General features: G+C 41.3%; 1 protein-coding gene across 1 annotated transcript in view; it reads right to left on the minus strand.

The window, feature by feature from the left end:
• Nucleotides 1-12337: 12337 nt before the first annotated feature.
• Nucleotides 12338-23021, minus strand: part of LOC149257633 (pyruvate kinase 1, cytosolic-like) — a 231430-nt gene continuing 220746 nt past the window's right edge. Inside the window, exons 7-9 of the mRNA XM_089381434.1 lie at nucleotides 13214-13294; nucleotides 12619-12690; nucleotides 12338-12490 (exon numbers count right to left, since the gene is read on the minus strand). Of these exons, the coding sequence (XP_089237560.1) occupies nucleotides 12338-12490; nucleotides 12619-12690; nucleotides 13214-13294 (306 nt within the window). The remainder of the gene's footprint in view (nucleotides 12491-12618; nucleotides 12691-13213; nucleotides 13295-23021) is intronic.

The following is a 23021-nucleotide window of genomic DNA, read 5'->3' on the forward strand; positions in this document are numbered from 1 at the left end:
GGAATTTCTAATTCTATCTGTTAGAAACCCTTCATGTACTTTTCTGATTTATTTCTACCTACTTGTTCTGATTAATTAACAGGTTATTTACCATGTAAATACTAAAAATAAATAAAAGTACATGCTCAACACATTATAAATCAACTGAAGGAAACAAAACAAGCACACAAGTGACATAATTGATTTTGGACCAATGTCCTGGAAAAAACCAATGCGGGAAAACCAGTGCAGCTATCTTAGGGTTTTAATTATTAAGCAGTTTCAGAATACAATCTGGGTGCCAAAACTGGCTCACCCAACAGAGAATAATCTCGGCAGTAGTACCTCTCAATCGAAGACAGATGTTCCGGCTGAAACCCCGAATAAACAGTCTGATAGCTCCAAACTCCAATCTGCCCCATGAAAACCCCAGCATCAGACTCTAGGGACTGCGTCAGCGCTTTTTGGCCCATCGTCACCCTAGCTTGCCCTGCATCAGCGTCTGGAGGCACTGCATCATCCCTTAGAGCCTCTGCATCACCCACGCTAGCTCTCCAAGGCACTGTGCAGCTCTTGGCTGCCTCTACGTGAGCCCTAGCTGGCTCTGTGTGAAACTCTGGCTGGCTCTGCGTCCCTCTCTCCCGACTTCTGTGTTGATCCTCCTGGTACTATCTTTGCCTCTCTGCTTCTGTATTCACTGGCCCTTAACTACAACTCTGATCACTCTTTCGACTTCCTTAGCAAACCCTGCCCCAGAAAATCGAAATCTTGATCAACTTGGTGTATTCTCCAAGTGACCCTCAAGCCTCCTCTTATACTTTTCTCGTTGATAATTCAACAGCCGAGATTAAGTCCCTAATCAACGGCTAAGATTAATGTTGGCTTGATCCATGACTTTTGGACCCTTCTAACACAATTTTATATCAATTCACATTAATATTTTATTTTCCCTAAGTTTAGACTTAGGGACTCCATTAAAAATATTAATTATTTTAATATCTCCCAAACTGTTTAGAATCTGCCCAAACCATTTCTGAGTATTGGAGATCTCATGTGCTTTAGCCTCTCCACCAATTTTCGTGGCTAGAGCACATCATATGCTACCCCAAATCAACACTTCCTCTTAGCGAGGATTGTGCTCTAGTAATACTCCTCACTGAGCATCACCCTGATCATCCGGCACCGGTCCCTGTTTTGATGCTAAGCTAGCTGCCCAACATCCACTACGCTACTGCATCATGTACTGCTACCCATGGCCTTGCAACTGCCACTATTGCATTTGTACAACAACTCCCTCTACATTTGTGCTGCTGCCCATGGCCCTGCCACTGTCATTGTTGCATCTGCACTGCAACCCCTCTCATCATGTTGCATCGTGCTGCCCATAGCACTGCCACTGCTAACTACTGCACTGCAACCCAGTTACTGAGAAGTAAGTAACTGATCTCCCAACTCTGACATCTCCGTCAGGCTAGAAACACTCTCGATGCTGAAGCTCCCTCTGTCACTAACAAGTGCTCCCTCTCTAACCTCTGCGCTGTTGCAACAACTTTGTGCATCTCGCATTCCTACCTCACGTTGTTTTGGGACTCCTGCACTGTAGCTCCCTCTATTGCTCCATCTGCATCCATCTCTACTGACATCTGCCAATACTGCTACTCCTCTTCGGGGCTCCCGTAGCCAGGTATAATCCGAGAGGTTGGGTACCTCAAGGATCCTGCCCCTCATCGCCTGTAGTCCATCTAACCACAGCTCGATGTCTCCCCACTTCCACTTAAGTGGCATGTGAGCACTCATGGTAGAGTCATCATCTGTCTCCACTTCCTTCTTCGCCCTTGTTGGCACTGCCTTGGTCTCAGAAGTCTCTCCTTTGCTCTTCTTCCTCGGACACTGGCTCGCATAGTGACCCAGTCACCACAATTGAAGCATTTGACCTTGGAGAGGTCCTTCTTCTTCCCTTTCTCTTTCTTTCCCTCAAACGCTAGGGCGGTATCCTCCTCTTCCTCCTTGATTATGATCCCCTTGTCATTGCTTCCCGCCTTGCTTAGCCTTCTAATCTCTTCTTGGTGAAGAGCAGCCCACATTTCCTCCCAATCAGGAAGGGTCCCCCTGCCCAGTATCCTCTGGACAAACACCTCCCAGTCTTCTGAGACTGCGTTCAATGTTGTTCTCACCATCAATTCTTGATGTGACGTGGCCCCTATGGAAGTCAGTTGATCCCGGATCTCCTTCAATCAACTGAGGAAGGTGTCGATCTATTCTCCCTTCTGCATCTGGTATGACCGCAACTGATTTTCTAGCAGCATCTTCCTCTACACGAAAGTATGCTAATACAACTTCTTTAGGGCCTCCCACATCTCATTTTCCATATTCTTCTTCGCAATGTGTGGTACTACATGGTCCTTGACCCCGTCAAGGATGATGCTCTTGGCCCTCACCATTGGATCCTCGTACTTATCGTTATCAGCCAGGTCAACTAGGACTGCTATTTTCCTCAAGTCGAAGTGCTTGAGACGTTTCCTGTCTAGAACAGATAAGATTCTAGCCTTCCAGACTACGAAGTTAGAGCATCTAAGCTCTACGCGATCCCGGCACCAACAAAATCCGCACCTCCTTGCCACGGGCGTCAATCCTTCCTGATTGAGAAAGATGACCGGGCACTGCATAGGTCGAGTCTGCTCCCCTCTACCACTGCGTTGATCCTCTTCTCGGCTCAAACTTGATGACGCAGGCACTGCGTCACCCCTTCCTCGCTGCTTCTCTACTAGGAACAACTTCTGTCACTTGGGACAACTCTTTTCTGCTACTGCTACTCTGCTTGGCTGATGTCCTCAGTTCTCCTGTGATCTACAACCACGCTCTGATACCATGTTCAAATTTCTAATTCTATCTGTTAGAAACCCTTCATGTACTTTTCTGATTTATTTCTGCCTACTTGTTATGATTAATTAACAAGTTATTTACCATGTAAATACTAAAAATAAATACAAATACATGCTTAACACATTACAGATCATCAACTGAAGGAAACAGAACAAGCACACAAGTGACACCGTTGTTTTTGGACCAATGTCCCCAGAAAAACCCAATGCAGGGAAACCAGTGCATCTATCTGAGGGTTTTAATTATTAAGCAGTTTCAGAATATAATCTGAGTGTCAAAACCGGCTCACCCAACAGAGAATAATCTCGGCAATAGTACCTCTCAGTCGGAGACGGATGTTCTGGCTAAAACCCCAGATAAACACTCCGACAGCTCCCAGCGCCAATCCGCCCCACGAAAACCCCAGCATCAGCCTCTAGGGACTGCGTCAACCCTTTTTGGCCCAACGTCACCCTAGCTCGCCTTGTGTCAGCCCCTAGATCCTCTGTGTCACCCACGCTGGCTCTCCGAGGCACTGCGCAGCTCCTGGCTACCTCTGCGTGAGCCCTGGTTGGCTCTGCGTGAACCTCTAGCTGGCTCTACATCCCTCTCTCCCGACTTCTACGTTGATCCTCCTGGTACTGTCTCTGCCTCTCTGCTTCTATACTCACTGCCCCTCAGCTGCAACTCTGATCACTCTTTCGACTTCCTCAGCAAACTTTGCCCTAGAAAATTGAAATCTTGATCAACTCGGTGTATTCTCCAAGTTACTCTCAAGCCTCCTCTTATACTTTTCTCGTTGACAATTCAACGGCCGAGATTAAGTCCCTAATCAACGGCTAAGATTAATTTTGGCCTGATCCATGACTTTTGGACCCTTCTAACACAATTTTATATTAATTCACATTAATATTTTATTTTCCCTAAGTTTAGACTTAGGAACTCCATTAAAAATATTAATTATTTTAATATCTCCCAAACTGTTTAGAATCTGCCCAAACCATTTCTGGGTATTGGAGATCTCATGTGCTTTAGTCTCTCCACCAATTTTCGTGGCTAGAGCACATCAGATGCTACCCGAAATCAACAGGGGATTCACCAGATGGACTTCTAGACTACGTTCTTGAATGAGGTGATAGAAGAAGAAGTATATATTGAACAACCAGAGGGTTTTGAGACACACGAGAAGAAAGCTCATGTGTGCAGGTTGAAGAAAGCCTTGTATGGGCTTAAACAAGCGCCTAGGGCATGGTACGGTCGAATGGATGGTTACTTGCAGAAGATGGGATTCGTCAAGAGTGACGCAAATCCCAACTTCTACTATCTGATTGTAGAGAATGAGCCTCTAATTCTGGTGTTATATTTGGATGACCTTTTTCTAACTGGTTCATCCAGGCTCATCAAAGATTGCAAGGAAAACCTAGCGCATTATTTTTTGGTGTTGGAGGTTTGGCAGGAGAAGGGTTGAATTTTCCTTGGACAGGGAAGATATGCTACAGAAATTTTGAAAATGTTCAAAATGCAAGACTGTAGACCTATGGCTACTCCAATGATTACTGATTGGAGGAAGATTGATTCGTCTGAAGATAAAGAAGTCGATCCAACCTTGTACAGGTAGCTCATAGGGTCCCTAATGTATCTAGTCAATACCAGGCCAGACATTTGTTACACTGTCAACACCCTCAGTCAATTCATGGTGAAACCAAAGAGGGCACACTGGGCAGCAACCAAGCATGTTCTCAGATATGTACGAGGAACAGACGAGCATGGATTAATGTACACCCAAGGCAATGGGATCAGGCTGAGTGGGTTCATTGACACAGATTGGGCTGGAAGTTCAGTTGATCAGAAAAGTACCACTGGGTATTGTTTCAACATTGGATCAGGAATGACCTCCTGGTGTGGTAGGAAATAGAAATCTGTAGTCGTGAGCTCAGCTGAAGCTGAATATATGGCAGCTAGCACAACATCGTGTGAAGTTGTATGGCTTAGAAAGTTGCTTGTGAATCTACTCAGGAGAAGGATGGAAGCGACCAATATTTTGTGCGATAATCAGAGTTGCATCAAGCTCTCTGAGAATCCAGTTTTCCATGATCGGTCGAAGCACATTGACATTAAGTGTCACTTTATCAGAGATTGTGTCCAACAAGGGGAAATACAGTTATAGTACACTTCAACAGGAGAACAGGTGGCAGACCTTCTCACCAAGGCTCTAGGAAGAACAAAGTTTGTTTATTTCAGGAAGAATATGGGGATGAATAATAATCTGTTTCAGTAGCAGAAGCGGATAGTGCAGGGTAGTTGTAGTGCAAAAATAGCAGTGGCAGTGCTATGGGCAGCATGATGCAGCGTATTGAGAGGGAGATATAGTACAGATGCAGCACTGACAGTGGCAATGTCATGGGCAGTAGTACAGGTTGCAACAACGCAGTGGATGAAGAGCAGCTGGCCGAGTATCAGCAGCGCAGAAGACCGATGCAGTGGATCAGTGTGATACTTCTACTGGGAAGTATTGCTAGAGCACATTCCTCGCTAAGAGAGTGTTGATTTTGGGTAGCATCAGATGTGCTCTAGCTCCGAAATTTTGTGGAGGGCTAGAACACATGAGATCTCCAAGACCCAGAAATCGTTTGGTGAAATTCCACCCGGATTATATTTTATAAAAATAATTAATATTTTTAATGGGGTTCCTAATTCTAAACTTAGGAAAATAAAAATATTAATGGGTATTAATGAAAATATGGGTGAGAAGCTTCTAAGAGACGAGAATCAAGTCTAATTTAATCTTAGTTGTTGATTAGAGACTTAATCTCGGTCGTTGATTCATCAACAGGAAAAGTATAAGAGCAGGCTTGAGGGTCAGTTAGAGATATACCAGGCAAATACTCAATAACCCGAGGGAAATCGATTCTCTAGGAGTAAGAATTCGATTTCAAAGGGAGAGTTGCATGGTGAAGGAAGAGGAGGGCATCAACATCAGTCAAAGACTGAGGAGGAGGTGACGCAGCGTATCAGAGAGATCACAAAGGGAGAGCTCTGAAAGACAGTGCAACTAGGGACGCAGTTCTCACGTAGTCCTCACACAGAGATGACGCAGAGGTGACGCAGTGAAGTTTGGAGGGTCTCTGGGGTGTCAGAATTTCTCCAAAGTGAGGAGGAAAATCATCCCAAGTGTTTTCTCAGAAGTTTCTCTCTGTTTTGCATAATCATTCATTGTAAAGAGATTGTTGTTGAAGAAAAATAAACAAACCCTCATCTGCTGCATCGGTTTTCCCGCATTGCGTTTTTCTATGGACGATTGTCCAAAAATAACAGTGCTGATGTGATTGACTCTTGTTCTTGTATTTCTCTGTTCTTTTCCCTATGCTATTATGTGACAACAGTAGTAGAATTTACTTTGATGTTTACTGAAGGGTTTTTGTAAATAACTTACTGTGGAAAATAAGTAGGAGAAATAAATCAGTTACTGCAGTAGAATTCCGTGTTTGGAATTTTCACATGTAGCATATATGTCAAAGTTAATAGAAGTAGAACCATTTACTTTTGAAGAAGTTGTCAATCATCAAGAATGGAAAGATGCTATGAACAAAGAATATCAATCGATAATGAAGAATGGGGTATGGGAGATCATAACTAGGCCTAAAGACAAGTTTGTGGTAACTTCCAAGTGGATGTACAAGATTAAACATGCAGTAGATGAAAGTATTAACAAGTATAAAGCAAGATTGTCGCTAGGGGCTTCTCTCAACAAGAAAGCATTGATTATGAAGAGACATTTGCTCCAACAGCAAGGTAAGAACTATTCGATCATTGGTCTCTTTAGCATCATCGATGGGATGGAATATACATCAAATGGATGTTAAAAATGCCTTCCTGAGTGGCACAATTGATGAAGAAGTCTATATAGAGCAATCCTTGGGATTTGAAGTCAAAGATAGAGAGCCATGTGTTTGCAGATTGAAGAAAGCATTCTATGGCCTTAAGCAGGAACCAAGGGCATGGTATGTAAGGATGGATGCATACCTTCAAAGATTGTGCTTCACAAAAAATTTTGTTGATCTGAACCTTTACTTCAAGGTTGTAAAGGGTGAGCATGTAATCATTCTTCTATATGTGGATGATCTTCTCTTGACAGGTGTGGAAGGTCGAATTGAAGAATGCAAGAAGCAACTAGCAGCAGAATTCGATATGAAGGATCTTAGGCTCATGCACTATTATTTGGGACTAGAAGTCTAGCAGGGACCTAATGAGATCTACCTAGGTCAAGGGAAGTATGTGATCGAGATGTTGAAGAAGTTTGACATGATGGATTGCAAACCAATGACAACCCCGATGATCACAAACTTGAAGAGACTAAGGAGTTTTGAATCTAGCCCAGTGGATCCTACCAGGTATAAACAATTGATTGGCTCACTAATGTACTTGGTGAATACTCAACCAAACATATGTTTTGCAGTGAATGTTCTCAGTTAGTTCCAAGTGGAGCCGAAGCATGATCATTGGATAGCAGCCAAGCACATACTCAGATATCTGCAAGGAACAAACCATTGCTACCTGAAATATGATAGGAGGAATGATGTCCACTTGATTGGTATATAGAGTCCAACTAGGGAGTCAGTCAGCAAGATGGAAGAAGCACTATAGGAGGATGTTTTAGGTTGGGATCCTCCATGATCTCATGGATGAGCAGAAAGCAAGATATGGTTGCTTTGAGTAGTGCTGAGGCTGAGTATATTGTAGCCTGTGAAGTAAGCAGAGAAGTTGTATGGTTGAGGAATTTGTTGTCTAACTTATTTTAAGCACCAATGGACCTTACAGTGATACATTGTGATAACACCAATTGTATAAGATTGTTTGAAGACCCAATGTTTCATGGAAAGACAAAGCATATCAACAACAAGTATCACTGCATTCGGAAGCTAGTACAAGATGATATGTTGCAGCTACCATATATCTCCACCGATGAGCAAGTAGCTGACATATTGACAAAATCTCTTCCTAATAAGAAACTTGTGTATTTGAGAGACAAGCTTCGTTTGGCTAATATATCCTCCCTTGTTGAGAGGGAGACATAGGCACATCATTCTTGTCTTCATTTGGGAGGACAAAATGGAGGATTGGGTAAGCATCTGGCATCTGATACTCTTTAAGGATGAAGTATGGCATCCAAGATAAGAATAGTCAAGGACCGATATTCTTTGAGGACTAGCTATCCAAGATAAGAATAGTCCACGGAAGGGCATACTTTGTGAACACCCAAGTGGGGTATGTACTTTGAGAGACAATGATGATGGTGTCTATAAATCATTGGTCTCACCAGCATTGTGCTCTGATCTTGTGGAGAGATAGAGTTGTTAGTCAAGGCCTTGCTATGTGACAATGTTTGTTGATATGATGCTAAACAGATGGGTTACCAATCCGACTCTTCTTATGAGATCTCTTCAGATTGAGAATGTCCATGTACCATTTATGAATACCTCCCTAGTTAAAAGGGAGTGTTGAAAAATGTGTAACTAGGTTCGGTCTTCATAAATATGAAATGTACTTTTGATTCTTGTATATTGTAAAATGAAAGAAAAAATATTATTATTATTTTTGGAGCATGGGTTTCATGCTCAAGGTCTTTTATTTAATAGGTTAAGCACCCGTCGTGTGATTCTAGGATTTGTCCTAAGTCAAGAAGTCAAAAGAGTCATTGTCATAAGTTGAAGACCCTATCGGGCACAATTGTAACTCGTAAAGAAAATTATTTTTGTCATTAAAAGTGTCAAATACCCTTCAAGACCAAGTCGACTTGGCAACTGTGAATTCAGCTTATTTTGAGGAGCCACATCCACCTTTAGAAGCCTATAAAAAGGAAGGAACTCGACCTCCTTGGAAGACATTCATTCAATCACTCATCCAAGTGAAGAAGAAGAGCAAGAAGGCAGTGAAGAAGGAAGAAGACAAAGAAAACTTGTTTCTGGGTTATTTCTCTCTCACCCTTGCAAAGGAATGCTAGGGTCTCTGCTGCTAGACTAGGGTTTTTCTTCCGCAAGTTCGATCTTGAAGAAAGAAGAGAAAGAAGGTCAGTGAAGGTCACATTAGGTCATCCTCAAGCACCAGAAGCAGGGGAAAACCAAGCAAAGGTTTGAAAAAGCCTTGGGAGGCCAGAATAAGCTCACACATGTAGCAGCAGCTGCTGCTAGGAAGGCCGAAAATTTCAAACTTGCAGTAGAGGCTGAAATTCTGAAGTTGGGGATCGAAGTTGTGCTACTAGAAGAGATTTGACTGGGTTTGACTTGGACAAAGGAAGCACATCATCCAAAAACATTGGACTTGGTCTTTGAGGGTATTGGTCTTGGTCTAGAGGTCTTGGAATTCGTCAATTGAAGAATCTATAAGAAGAGAAGAGATTTGCGGGTTTTCCTCTCAAGTGGAGAGGTTTTGGCCCTAGCTTGCAGCGTACATTTTGTGTTCTTGTCTACTATTGTTCTTCTTGTTTTGGTAGTTGTTTGATGATACACAAACATAATAATAAGTAAAGAAGCTAATATGTAAGAAAAAGTAAAAAGATATCACAAGCAGTTATCAAGAAAATAGAAATCATCCTAACTATTGCCCTATAGATTTCTCAACAGACAGCAGTGCCCCTCATAGGGATCTACTCTAGTGGCTTATATTAGCTTTCTCGTGGACTTAGTCCACTCTCTGTTGTTTGTCTCTATTACCTATCTTGTATAAAGGGAGGCAGGTGTCTTTGTATTAACAATCTAGTCACTAGATCATTTGTATCTTCTTGTTGTACTTGTCTTGTAGTTGCTTGTGTGATGCAAGAATTGTAAGGCTTAGGTAAAGAATTTGAGTGCTAGGGTTCAGTCTTTGTGTGGATAAGACCTAGGGTTTGCAGCTTGAAAACCTAGGGAAGACTTGGAGCACTTGATGCTAGTGGAGCTTGTGAATCTACTGGAAGACTTGTGTGATACTAGTGAGAGATTGAAGGGTGGACTTGCTGGTGTGATTCTAGCTTGTTGTGTAGCCTTTGCTATGGCTAGAACAGCTTGGTGAGAACCTTGCTAGGCTGTGGTACTGTTGGTTGGGTTTGTTTTAAATAGTGGATGCCTTATCTAGGGTTTGGTAGCAACTGGACTGTCCTTGCTTACATGAGCTGAAAGGACATGTACCATCTTGGAATGAGCTGAGGTATTGTATTGACTCTTCATTTATGCTGTAATCTGCACTGTTCCATTGCTGTCCAAAGTTGTGCATTGCAGATCTGAAAATCAGACTTGTGTTTTCAATGTTTATGAGTACTTTCTTGGCTGTTTCTATATTCTGATTAATCAGAACAGCTTGGCTGATATGCTATGTGATTTACCATGCTATGAAGAAACTAGAAATCAGATTTATTGCTGAAATAAATCTACTTTAACTGAAGTATTTTTCAGAGCTGGTTGATAGAGATTGTGCCCTAAGGGCTGTGAATCTTCTCTCCTTCAACTAAATATTTTCGATGTCTATTTATTGAGGTTGCCAAGTGATTTGCTTGGACAGAAGAAGTATATTGCTAATGCAATGTTTATTTGAAATTCAGCTATAATGCTGAAAGTTTTATGAAATAGATCCAAGGAACCTCATGTAAATGAGGTGAAATTTCTTGAGTGTTACAAAGTGTATATTTTAGAAATTTCCATGGAAATGTAATTGCTGGAACATTCACCTCCCCGCATAGGAATGAAATTTCTAAGTACGGAAACAGTACTCAGGCCCTTATTGGATTTTCATGTGGTAAGGTCAACGCCCGCAATTTTGACTTAATTCAAATACCTGTTTCAATTATAGAAGCTAAACTAAGCTTTCAATCATTACATGCAATCCCATATAGTACTATAGGCTTGGCATTTGAGGGATGGAACTCTCTTGCTAATCAAAATCGGTACAACGTCCCAGTTAAAGAAAACATTGCTCATTCTATCAATCATAACAAGACCTGTATAACATAATCCAGATTCAAGAGAACTCGAAAGCAGAAAACATTTAATAGGAAAGCTGATAATACTCCAGAGTCCAAACAAGAACTCATAGTACCAGCAATACTACTACAAGCTGTCTCCTACCTTCTCACTTACAGATTCCCTTGTAGCTAATCTGACCTATGAAAAAGTTTGATAGTGAAAAGACAGCATCAACAACTGACGGTTTTCCAAAAAATGTGACTTGCCTATACCTGTTCACACTGTTATACTGCCTCAGTTACCTAAGTAAATAACCTTTCTTTGAAGCTGTAAAGAATTTGGAGCCTCCTTTCACACCAACAATGTTAATAATATTAACTCGGACAGGTGCTTCTGCATAGGCTTGGTACCTTAGCATGCAGATGATGTCAGATTGCCTCTTTAGGTGTCTTCTTATGAGGAGTAAGTATTATTATGATTTCTTTCCTAAATTTTACATACGAAAAGCACATAACTGATTAAAATTGGCTATTGGGCTAAGTTTCAAAGGATAAATAATTTAATTATTTAAGTGACTTAGGTCTAATCTCTACCATTAATCTAAGTGGGTTAGGAATTAATCCTAACCATCTATCACTTTGGAGATTGAGGGTGATTTAGCCCAAGATGAAATTATAAAATAAGCCCAAGGGAGAGGTGAAGACAAATTGCAATTGAGGAAGTGATTTTCTCAAGGAGTGAGAGGCTCAAGTGACTGAAGAGAGAGGAAGGTGTGCTGCAGGTTTTTCCACAGAGAAAAAACTCTGGAGACTGAGAATCTAAGTGATCGGGACAAGACTTGTAGAAGGGGAGGCTGAAAATATGCACAGGCTGAGACTCTGAGAGAGGAGGCCAAGTTCCAGCTGATCATGAGAGGCCAACGCTTGGAGGCCAAATTTACCAGGTAGACCGAGAATTCCAGGGCACAGCTATACAGCCAGAAAGAGGCTGAGAATTGCAGTTACAGGCCAAGAATTTGCCAGGGCTGAGCTGTTCTTCAGGCAGCCAATTTCCAAAAGTCGGTTTTTCTCTAGGCCGAAAAAACACTGCGCCATTTTCAGGTTCAAACAATTGCTGTGTATTTTCGCTATGGGTCAAGGCCCTAAATTTTCCAGATTAATAAAAATGAAGGGAGATTTGTGGGCAAAATACTTCTGCTGCTCTTGTGTTGATTTTCCTATTTATTTCCACAGCATAATTTTTATTTTCTTAAGTTAAAATTACCAGTGTGATTATTTCCAGCAATTTCAGAATTATTTGAAATAAATAATTTTCTGGGCATAAAACAATTGCTGGGTTAAAAATAAATCAGATCTTGTATTTAAATTCTAACAAACAAATTACAATCCATAATAAATAATATTTATTTAGAGAGCATATCAGACAATTCCATCAATCCTGACTGTTATTAACATACTCCATAACCACATCAGGCTTGGGTTTAGCAAAAGCACTAAGACATAACCATACAAGGACACAACTAGACTCGTAGTCAGATTGCATTGACAGCAACATTAAATTTTCTATGGAAAAAACATCAGGTAATGGATATATGAAAAAAGTTTATGACAAATAACAAAGGATACCTTCTCCGGTTGAAGATCTATTCCTAAATTACCCCGTGAAAGAATAATACCATCTGCCTCTTGCAAGATCTCATCAAAATGCTGCAGACCCTGCAACACAAGTTGTATATATCAAGATTAGAATAATCAACTGCTTCTTGTGCAGTGTCCTATTTAAGATGGTTTAAACATGAAAAGAAAAGATTAAGACACAATTCATTCAGTGATACAGAAAATACCTCTATAGTCTCAATCTTAGCAAATATCTGTGTCTGTCGAAGATTCCCAAGCTCATCAAGATAAGCACGGGTCTATACAAGACAAAAGGAAGAAACACATTTGATATCAATTCGATATCAGCATCAAGCAAATGATTTTCTAGGTGGTCTTAAATACATCTAATATAGTACGTTAATCTACAGTTTAACTGTCAGTATAAAGTCCTTATCATATGTGGAGTTACGTCCCATGTCACAGAAAGAAAACAAACAATTTTTTAATGTCATTTAATAATGAAGCCTGCCGTATAAAAAGTTGCCTCATTGTTTCATTGTCAAATCAGAATGAGTTTCAGAAGTAATTATGATAATGCATTCATATTTGATGTTTATTGTAATGCATCTACTTGAAATTTGTCAAATGATAAGAAGAAACAAGCACCATAGAAACAGATCAGCCTAAAAATTAAAAGTGATACTGTTAGCATTACAAATTTGCCTCCAGAAACACAGCTTGATAGATATTTGTATAAGTGAGATCCATCATAGTAGCTAGAAGTAATAGTACAAGCTCAGAAAACAATCAAGAATGTAGTTTTTATATCATCATTCTTACTTGTCTAATGTCTTCAGCATGTCGTGTGTATGACAAAGAAAGAAAGTCAATGTTGTTGCGAACTCCCCAAGTTGCAATAACCTACAAACAACAGTAAGAAATCAAATTAGAAACCTTGTCAGAATCAAGTCACAACAAGCGAAATAAAACATAACACGAAAATAGACGAGCGCTCTTCATTTTGAAAAGTACATTAACACTTCCAGATCCAAGCTTGCACTATCTAGTAATTAAAGCCTTCGAAGTGACAAGGCTAGCACAATAAATGGTAAATGCACAAATTAGTTTATCGGTCACTTTAAATTCATGTCAGCTACAGACCGCATACTTTCAGTTTATAAGGTCTATCCTAAGGGCCTTGACGAAAGCCAATATTCTCTCCTCAGTCCTGCCACAGCTTCATGAACATTTGAGGTCAGGTGTGTATAATCCAGATCATCCATTAATATAGGCATCCATGGCCTATACTGCACAAGTCACCAGTAACCTGACATGTGTGCTGTACTTCTGTTTGATCAATATCAATTCTGAGTTGAAGGAAAAATTGAGGTAGTTGAAATTCAAATAATAAATAAAAAATCTTTTTATATAGGGGAAACTTTAACTGACCATAAATCTAGTTCAAAGATATGCTGTCCTCAATATTAATATTCATTACGTTGGGGACAAATAGAAAATTAGCACTAGGTTTCTACCTTCCAGATGTTCTCACAATTGTTTAAATCAAGCATTTCTAGTGATAACAAGCTGAAAATATTGTTAAAAAATGGGTTCTCTGAGCTTCTAGAGGCATTATGCTGTCAAAATTTGGAGATGCCCCCAGATGAGAATGAACCAGGCGAATGATACCTAAAAAAATTCCAATGGATTTAATAAACTACAAGTAAAGCTTGCGCTACATGAAACATCCATTTACAATTACAAGCATAAATAACCTAGCTAGCTGATCGAGAGACAGTGAGTAAACTTCAGCCCAATATGTCAAATATGTATGGTAAAAGTTTATTACGAAGTGATCATTTGCCACTGTTTGGGATGTGAAAAGCTAACTAGTATTCAAATCAGTAATGTCCAAGTCCTAGATGGCTAGCTTATAAAAAGAAAATCTAGTAAGAAAAGAGCAGGGTAATGTCATCCATCTGTTACTATGATAACCTCTTTAGAGAGTCCCAAAACTCTCTTTCAGTATTTTTCCTGTACCCAGATCAGTGATGTTTGGCTTTGTTTATGACAGTGTTGCGCGGAAGCGCCCCCCCCCTCGAACCCGCTCCCGAATCGCGCTCCGGGCGGGAGCGGCTCGGGAGCGCGCTCCCAAAATCGCTCCTGGACGGGAGCAATTTTCGGGAGCGCGCTCCCTTAAAAAAATTTGCGCTCCCTGGTCTATTAGGGAGCGATTCGAGCCGGGCCAGGAGCGGTTCGGCGGAAAAAAAAATCCGCCGGACCCGAAAATAAAAAAAAAAAAAAATTTAGAAATTTTTTTTAGTTTTATAAGCCCAATGGGCCAAAAAAAATTCATTATAACTTCATTGAGCTTGAGTTTGGAGCTGGAGCAAGAGCAAAGGAGCAAAGAGCAAGTGCTGAGGAGCAAGGAGCAAGTGCCAAGGAGCGAGGAGCAAGCCTGCAGAGGTAAGTAACTTAGTAATTTAGTTAGTTTAGCTGGTTAGGTAGTTAATTTAGTTAATTTAATTTAGTTGTTTGAGTTTAAAGATCATGTATTTAAATTAAATTAATTAATCCCAATAAATTAAATTAATTTGCAGATTCAAGAATCAAAACCCTACAAACATCAAACACCATGGACCTGGCTATATTTATTGGCATTTTCCTCTTCCTGGTCCCTTTTATGGTTATTATGGTGCTGGAGAGTAGGAAACGGAGGGGGCCCCAAACTGAAGAGGGGGATGAAGAAGCCGGAGAAAGTCAAATGGGTGAAAACCCCAGTGAGGAGGAGCTGGAGGAGGGTGAACATGACCCTCAAAAAACTAAACAAGACCAAACTCCATTGTGGAAATATGTTCACAGGGCTGAAACAGGGAGAGGGGGTGGAACCACTAAATTTCATTGCCCCCATTGCAACACTGATTACACAGGTTCATACACCCGTGCTAGAAGACACCTCTGCGGGAAAAGGCCATGGGATGGAGAGAAACAAATAGGAATCAAAACTTGTACAGCGGTGTCAACATCAGATAGAGCCAAATACATAAGGGAAGAGGAGGAAGCCCAATACAGAACAAAAAAATCAAGGAGTTTCTTTGAACCAAGCTCACAATCACAAAGAACTCCTTCAGCATCCTCCCAAGGCAGTGGATATGGACATGGAGGCACAGGGTCATCATCTTTAAGGCGTAGAACCATATCAGATTTCCTTGATGAGGGGTGTAGGAATGATGTGGATTCAAAAGTTTACAGGTTTCTCTATGCATGTGGGATACCATTCAATGTTCTACGCTCACCTTATTGGCACGAAATGGTTTCTGCCATAAATGATGGCCCTAAAGGATACAAGAGCCCTGGGTATGACAAGGCAAGAACCGTTGGCCTTGATCATGAAAAAGCAAAAATATCACATTCTTTGAATAAAATGACAAGTTCTTGGACTAACCATGGGGTGTCCATTGTATCTGATGGATGGACAAATGTAAAAGGCAAGCCATTGATAAGTGTTCTTGCTGTGTCTGTTAGTGGTCCCATCTTTCTAGCTGCACATGATTACTCAGACAAGTTCAAGACCGCCATCAACATTGTAGAAGCATTACTTGAAACAATTGAGCGTATTAGCCCATACAATGTCATCCAAGTCATCACTGATAATGCTCCTAATTGTAAGGCAGCGGGAGCAATTATTGAGGATAAATACCCGAACATATTTTGGTCTGGATGTTTGGTTCACACATTGAACCTTCTGTTGCATGATATTGTCAAAAACAAAAATGAACAATACCAATGGATTGGTAATTTGTACAAGAAAGGAAAACAAACGATAAAATTTATTACAAATCATAGCAATACCCATGGCCTTTTCCGCAGTCACTCGAGATTGGAGTTGCTGAAGATTGCGAGGACTAGATTTGGTAGCTATTACCTCACCTTCAGGCGCCTTTTGAAGGTAAGAGAGGCATTAGCTAGCATGGTATCAAGTCCACATTGGCAGGTGTTAAAGGAAAGGGCTACAAATGTAGCTGACATGGCAGGTTTTGAAATGGTGGAGGAGGCCGCTCTTGATGGGCAGTTTTGGACAAGTGTGAGGCAGGTATTGGATTTCACCAAGCCAATTTATCACATGATTCGGTTTGCAGATACAGACAAACCAGTGATTGGCGAGGTGTATGAGCAAATGGATACCATGTTGGGGGAAATAAAAGACATTGTTCATAATAGAGATCCCAACTTGTACAAACTAATTCATGATTGTGTGTGTGAACGGTGGAATAGGCTTAACCTTCCACTACATTGCTTGGCGTATATCCTTACGCCAAAATACTACTCTACATCTTGGTTGGGCCAACCTGCAGCAGGGGGTGGGGTTAGGACCAAACCCCATTTAGATCAAGAGGTAACTAAAGGATATTTGGAAGCATTAGAAAATTTGGTACCTGACAGGGAGGAATGTGCAGCTGTGCGCCTTGAAATAGGCAGATACTTCAATGGCACTGGTTTGTATGGTAACTTCCATGCAATGGACGACAAAGATAAATTTGAATCTCTCACATGGTGGGAAACATATGGCGGCCACGGACTTTTGCCAAAATTGGCAAAAAAAGTTCTTTCACAGGTTGTAAATTCTTCTTCTGCAGAGAGGTGTTGGAGCACCTACAGTTATATACATAATGTGAAAAGAAACAGACTCAATGAAAACCGAGCAAAAAGCTTGGTTTATGTGCACTACAACTTGAGGTTGTTGAGTCATTACTGTGATCGATCATCGGGCTAATGAGGATCCCACATATAAAATTTGGGACAATCACGCAGAGGATGACAATTTGGAGGATGGCATTGTACATATTGAAGAACTAGAAGAGGAACTTGTAAGGGATGAAAATGAAGCAGCAGCCATGCCACCTCCACCTCCACCTCCACCATCCAGTAGCAGTGCTCGAGGTCCGAGTCTTGTTCCTTTGCTGTCGCCACCTCCATCTACACCCTCGCGTGGAGGTTCTAGTTCTGGTCGTCGGTCTGTGCGGGAGACTCCTAGAAGACCACCACGACCTGCTTATACTCCTGGAGACTCTCGTGGCAAGGGCCACATGTAGATTTACAGTTTACTTGTCTTTTTTAGTTTCTATTAGACTTTAGTTTTCATAACTGTTGAGTTTTGAGTCCTTGACTCTTGACTCTTGACTCTTTCATATCACAATGATATTTTTTGTAAACATTATATCACTGTGACAATGAAAATTTGAAGTTTGAAGTTGGGCCTTGGCAATTATAACTCATTGGTAATGATTGTGAATTATGAATATGATGCTTTGTGAAAGACTAAAGTTGTTTCATTTCATCTCATTATTCATGTTTCATTTTATAAATTTTTAACATTTCATATCATGTTAACAGTTAGAAGTTAGGACTTAGAAATATCTTCGATATTACTTCTTGTAATGGTTAAACTTAGCTTACAAGTACAACTTTGGTGATCAATGATGATAAATGTTATTGAATTTTCAATTCTGAAAGCTTGAAGTTGAAACTTTAATATTGAATTTGATTAATCATGATTTATAAGACTCAATATGTTGCGGTTGTAATATGTATTTTACTAACTTGTGGACATGGTTGATGACGATTATAATTTCTAGATGATTGATGTGATATGGTTCAATGATCAATTTTTTATTTTTATTGTTTTTTATGTCGAATTCATCATTCTACATGTTTTTGTTGACACATATGTATCAAAAATTAAAAAATATAAAAAATATATATATTTTAAAAAAATCGCTCCCGGATTCGCTCCCAAACCGGGAGCTTCTGAAAATGGTCGCTCCCGCTCCCGCTCCCACGTAACATGGGTTTATGATAGAGACTTTGGGTCTCCACAATTCCATGTTTACGACAATCACCATCTGCACCACCCCCACAAAACCCCCCTGGCCAGTTCCAAGCAGCACTCAGATTATTACATTTTTCTTTCAGTCCTACCAGCTAACAGGGACACCAGCAGCACCATTCCAGCAGAGCCTAGACCCGTGAGATCCCAGGTGGGAGGGGTCTTCTGCAAAACCCCCCCCCGCCCCCATCCCCAACCCAACAACATTGTCAGATTTTAAACAAACCCAGCACCTAGTGTTTAATTCCAAGCAATAAATTACTGAACAAACACACATCTAGATTCCTAACGAAAATATTTAGTGGAAGCAATTAATGATCTGAATCACATGAATAACAAACAGATTTTTGCCCAACAAATCAATTCATCATTAAATAAACTCGGAACTTTCTTGGGATCCCATCTTGGGATAATGGCCCAACTAAGAAAATATATATTACAAAACTCAGCAGATCTGCTCTCTCTTGCAGATCTGGATTTCTAGCCCCTCTGAACTCTCTCAGACTTAGCACACACTCATTGAGATACCACTCTCAACCTTGCGCTGTTGTTGTGTCTTTGCCTCAATCCTTAAGCTCAATTTATAACTTTTCTAAGCTAAGATTGACAGCCAAAATTAGCTCGTCAAGTTTACTGAAGATAAGTTACTTAGCTTTATTTAACTTTCTTATCTTTAGCTTTCTTTACTCTAACTCAAGTACCAGTCATAAATTTAGCTTGCATTACAAGCATATCTCATGCATGTCACATGCAACTAATCCGCCTGCATGCAACTCACTTACTGCTCCTAAGCAGAAGGCAACAGAGAAGGAGTTATGCAGAGGGCCTGCGTCATCATTTCGAGCCGCCAACGCAGAGGTAGAGAGAGGCAGAAGAGGCTCACGAAGAGCCACGTCATCCTACTCAGTGAGGTAGGCTTCACACAGTTGGCCATAGGAGTGATTCAGCCTTGTCGGGATTACACAGAGCTGGAAGGCTTAGTTTCTTTCATTGTCGAGGCCTAGAGAGTTGCGGGCAGATTGTGATTGGGAAGCTGGTGGGGTGTTGTTTTTATCGCAGCAGAGCAGTACCTAATAGGACAGAACCAAGGTAAAGGGAGTCGCTTCCTTGACGAATTTCTAGCCAAGAAATCCAGATCCGAGTTGCAATTGCAAGGAGGATTGGAGAGGAGCGGTTCAACAGTTGGTGGGAAGATTTTCCGCAGGGATATCAGGACTCAGAGGGAGTCTAAGAGAAAACTTCCAAGAGGGAAGTCGAAGACTCAGAGGCAGTCCAAAAGAAGAGCAGAGATGGCGGTGAACGGACTAAGGAATCAAGACAAGTTGGACGGGGCTTCCAACTTTGTCATCTGGAAGGCTAGGATCCTATCAGTGTTGAATTGACATCGCATCAAGGGCTTTGCCTTGAGAACCTTGGCTATCCCAATCGACCCAACCGATAATGAGAAGTATGAGGATGCAATGGTGAGGGAAATGTGCATAATCCTTAATGGGGTCAAGGATCATGTTGTATCACATATTGTTGAAAAGAACACAGCAAAGGAGATGTGGGATACTTTGACGACATTGTATCATGGCACTTCCATGTAGTGGAAGATGCTATTGGAGAATCAGCTGCGGTCGTATCAGATGCAGAAGGGGGATCAGATAGATCTATACCTCCTCAGATTGCAGGAGATTTGGGAACAACTTACTTCCATAAGGGCCACTTTGAATCAGGAGTTTATGGTGAGGACCGACCTTAATGTAGTCTCCGAGGAGTGGGAGACATTTGTCTAAAGCATTTTGGCAGAGCTACTCTTCCAGGATGGGAAGAGCTGTGGGCAACTCTTCACCAAGAAGAGATTAGACGATTAACCAAGGTGGGGAGTAGTGGCAAAGGAGGTCGAATCAAGAAAGAGGAGGAGGATGCGGCTCTGGCATCTACGGGACAACAGAGGAAGAGGAAGAAGAAGGACATCTCCAAGGTAAAGTAATTCCATTGTGAGAAAATAAATCATTATGCAAACCAGTGTCCCAAGAAGAAGAATAAGGGAGAGGTTTCTGACTCCAAGGCAGCTCCGGCTAAGGCAGAGAAATAAGTCGACACTGATGACGACTATGCCATGAGTGCTCATTCACCTCTAGAGAAGAGGTGGGGTGACATCGAGCTATAGTCAGGAGGACTACAGAAGATGAGGGGCAGGATCCTTGAGGTACCCAAACGCTTGAATCATATACGACTAAGGGAGCCCCGAGTGACTGTAGAAGGATGATGGATGTCAATAAAAGCAAGATGTGATGGAGCGATAAGGCAATGCTAAAGTGCAAAGGTCTGTAGCAGCACAAAGGTGGTTGTAGCAGTGGGAGAGGCACAAAGTTGTTGCAACAGCGCAGAGGTAGCAGAGGGAGCACAGGATAGCAACAGAGGTAGCTTCAGCATTAGGAGGCTTTCGGACTAACAAGGATGTTAGTGATTGGGTAGATTAGTTACTTACTTCTCAGTAACTGAGTTGCAGTGCAGCAGTTAGCAGTGGTAGTGCTATGGGCAGCATGATGCAGCATGTTGATAGGGAGCTACAGTACAGATGTAGCAGTGGCAGTGGCAGTGGCAGAGCCATGGGCAGCAGTACAGGAAGCAGCAGTGCAGTGGATGTAGGGCAACAGGGCCAACATCAGCACAAGTACCAATGCATAAGGATCAGAGTGATATTCAATGGTCGAGCATTACTAGAGCACATTCCTCGCTAAGAGGGAGTGTTGATTTGTGGTAGCATCGGATGTGCTCTAGCCATGAAAATTGGTGGAGGCTAAAGCACATGAGATCTCCAAGATCCGAAAATGGTTTGGGGAAATTCCACCCGGTTACAGAGATAATAAAATAATTAATATTTTTAATGGGTTTCCTAAGTCTAAACTTAGGAAAATTAAAATATTAATGGGTATTAATATAAAACTAGGTGAGAATGTTCTAAATGACATGGATCAAGTCAAATCTAATCTTAGTTGTTGATTAGAGACTTAATCTCGATAGTTGAAGACTCAATAGGAAAAGTATAACAGGAGACTTGAGGGTCAGTTGGAGATACACCAAAATTGATCAATCAATTCGATTTTCTAGAGCAGGGTTCACTGAGAAAATTCGAACAAGTGATCTGTTGTAGCGAGGGGCAGTGAGTACATAGCAGAGAGGCAGAGATAGTGCCTAAGGGTCAGCGCAGTGACTAGAGAGGCTGACGCAGAGGCAACCATAGCTACGCAAAGACAACAGGAGCCACGCAGAGGCAGCTAGAGATTGCGCAGAGGCTGAGGCGTCTGTGTGGGTGACACAAAAGGCCAGAGAGCTGACGCAGAGGGTTCCAGAGCTACGTAGAGGCTAGCAGGGCTGACACAGAGCCTTGGAGAAGCGCCGAAAGGATTTCCGTGGGGCAGACTAGTGCTGAGAAGCTGAATATCTGTCTCCGAGAAGAGGTATTACCACTGTGTAGAAATCTCTATTGGGTGAGCCAGTTTGGCACCCTAGTTGTACTCAAGAAATCTGCATAATAATAAAACCCTCAAAACTGTTGCACCAGTTTTCTCGCATTGGGTTTTTCCGGGGACGTGTTGTCCAAAAATAACGGTGTCCCTTGTGTGTTTGTCTAGTATTTCAGTTGTTGATTTGTATGAGTTAACGCTGCATTGTGTTTATTTTCAGTATTTATATGTATAAATAGCTTGTTAAGGAATAAACAAGTAGGTGAAATAAAACAAATAATGCAGTAGGGATTTCAGATGTGTTAAATTCAAAAATTTCAACACTAACCCCAAAATCCTCTTCCTTTCCCTAGAAGCACACAGTACCTTACTTAGAAGGCAAGCAAGCTCCATCCTTCAATCCTTCTGGGAAAGGGCCTGCGTCACTCATATCCATTGACTTATCATTCATTAGTGACTCCATACATATTAGGCATTCTCCCATCGATGAAAGTTTGTAAATAGAAGGGAGCTTTAACTGAGGTGACAGTGGGCTAAGACTCCATTTGCTGCCCTTGGCCTAGCACTTTCCCTTTCGGGATTCCCCTTAGGTCCCATGCTAGTTTGACCGCTAACGTTTTGGTGTCGTTGTCGGGAACACGAGACGTGTTTTGTTCCTCGTACGACATATCAACTTATCATTATTAGTGACTCCATTGGAAGAACGAAGCCCTAGTTCTTCATTGAACTTTAAAGTTAATGCTTGTAGGGTGAAGCAAGCATCTATCAAGGCACTTTAATTCACCCTGGCAACTCCATTATAATATTAACCTGCAAAATCATAGAAAATGGAGATTCTCTTGGTCCTATATTTGAAAAACTCAATAACCAAGAGATTCAACAGCTGCAGAAGAAAGCATTGGAATATGCAGAAACTTTTCAAAATATGTTGGAGGACATGGATATGGAATCCATGCTCAGGTTTTACAGGTCGCAAGAAGTACAACTCGACATAGTAAGGTGTGCTTGCGAAGAGGATCCTAGTCGTCTCCTTGACCTTGCTCACATAACTTGTGTGGTGAATATTCTGGATAACCTCATCAATAACAAGGTGAAAGAGAATATTTCCTCTCAGGATGACAAAAGAATTGGATCCCATAAGCCTCCAAGTCACGCAAGAAAGAATGGATGAATTTAGTAGGTCATGCAGGGAGGTAGTAAGGGAATATAATTCTAATGAAGTTTTCTCCTACTTATATGATGAAGAAGTGAAGCTTCATAAGATGAAATGTGAATATAAAGAGAACCCCACTAATGCTCACCTCCT

This window comes from Pinus tabuliformis, chromosome 6, assembly GCF_031772625.1.
Source record: "Pinus tabuliformis cultivar Carrire ecotype Pingquan chromosome 6, CPIR1, whole genome shotgun sequence".
NCBI lineage: Eukaryota > Viridiplantae > Streptophyta > Pinopsida > Pinales > Pinaceae > Pinus > Pinus tabuliformis.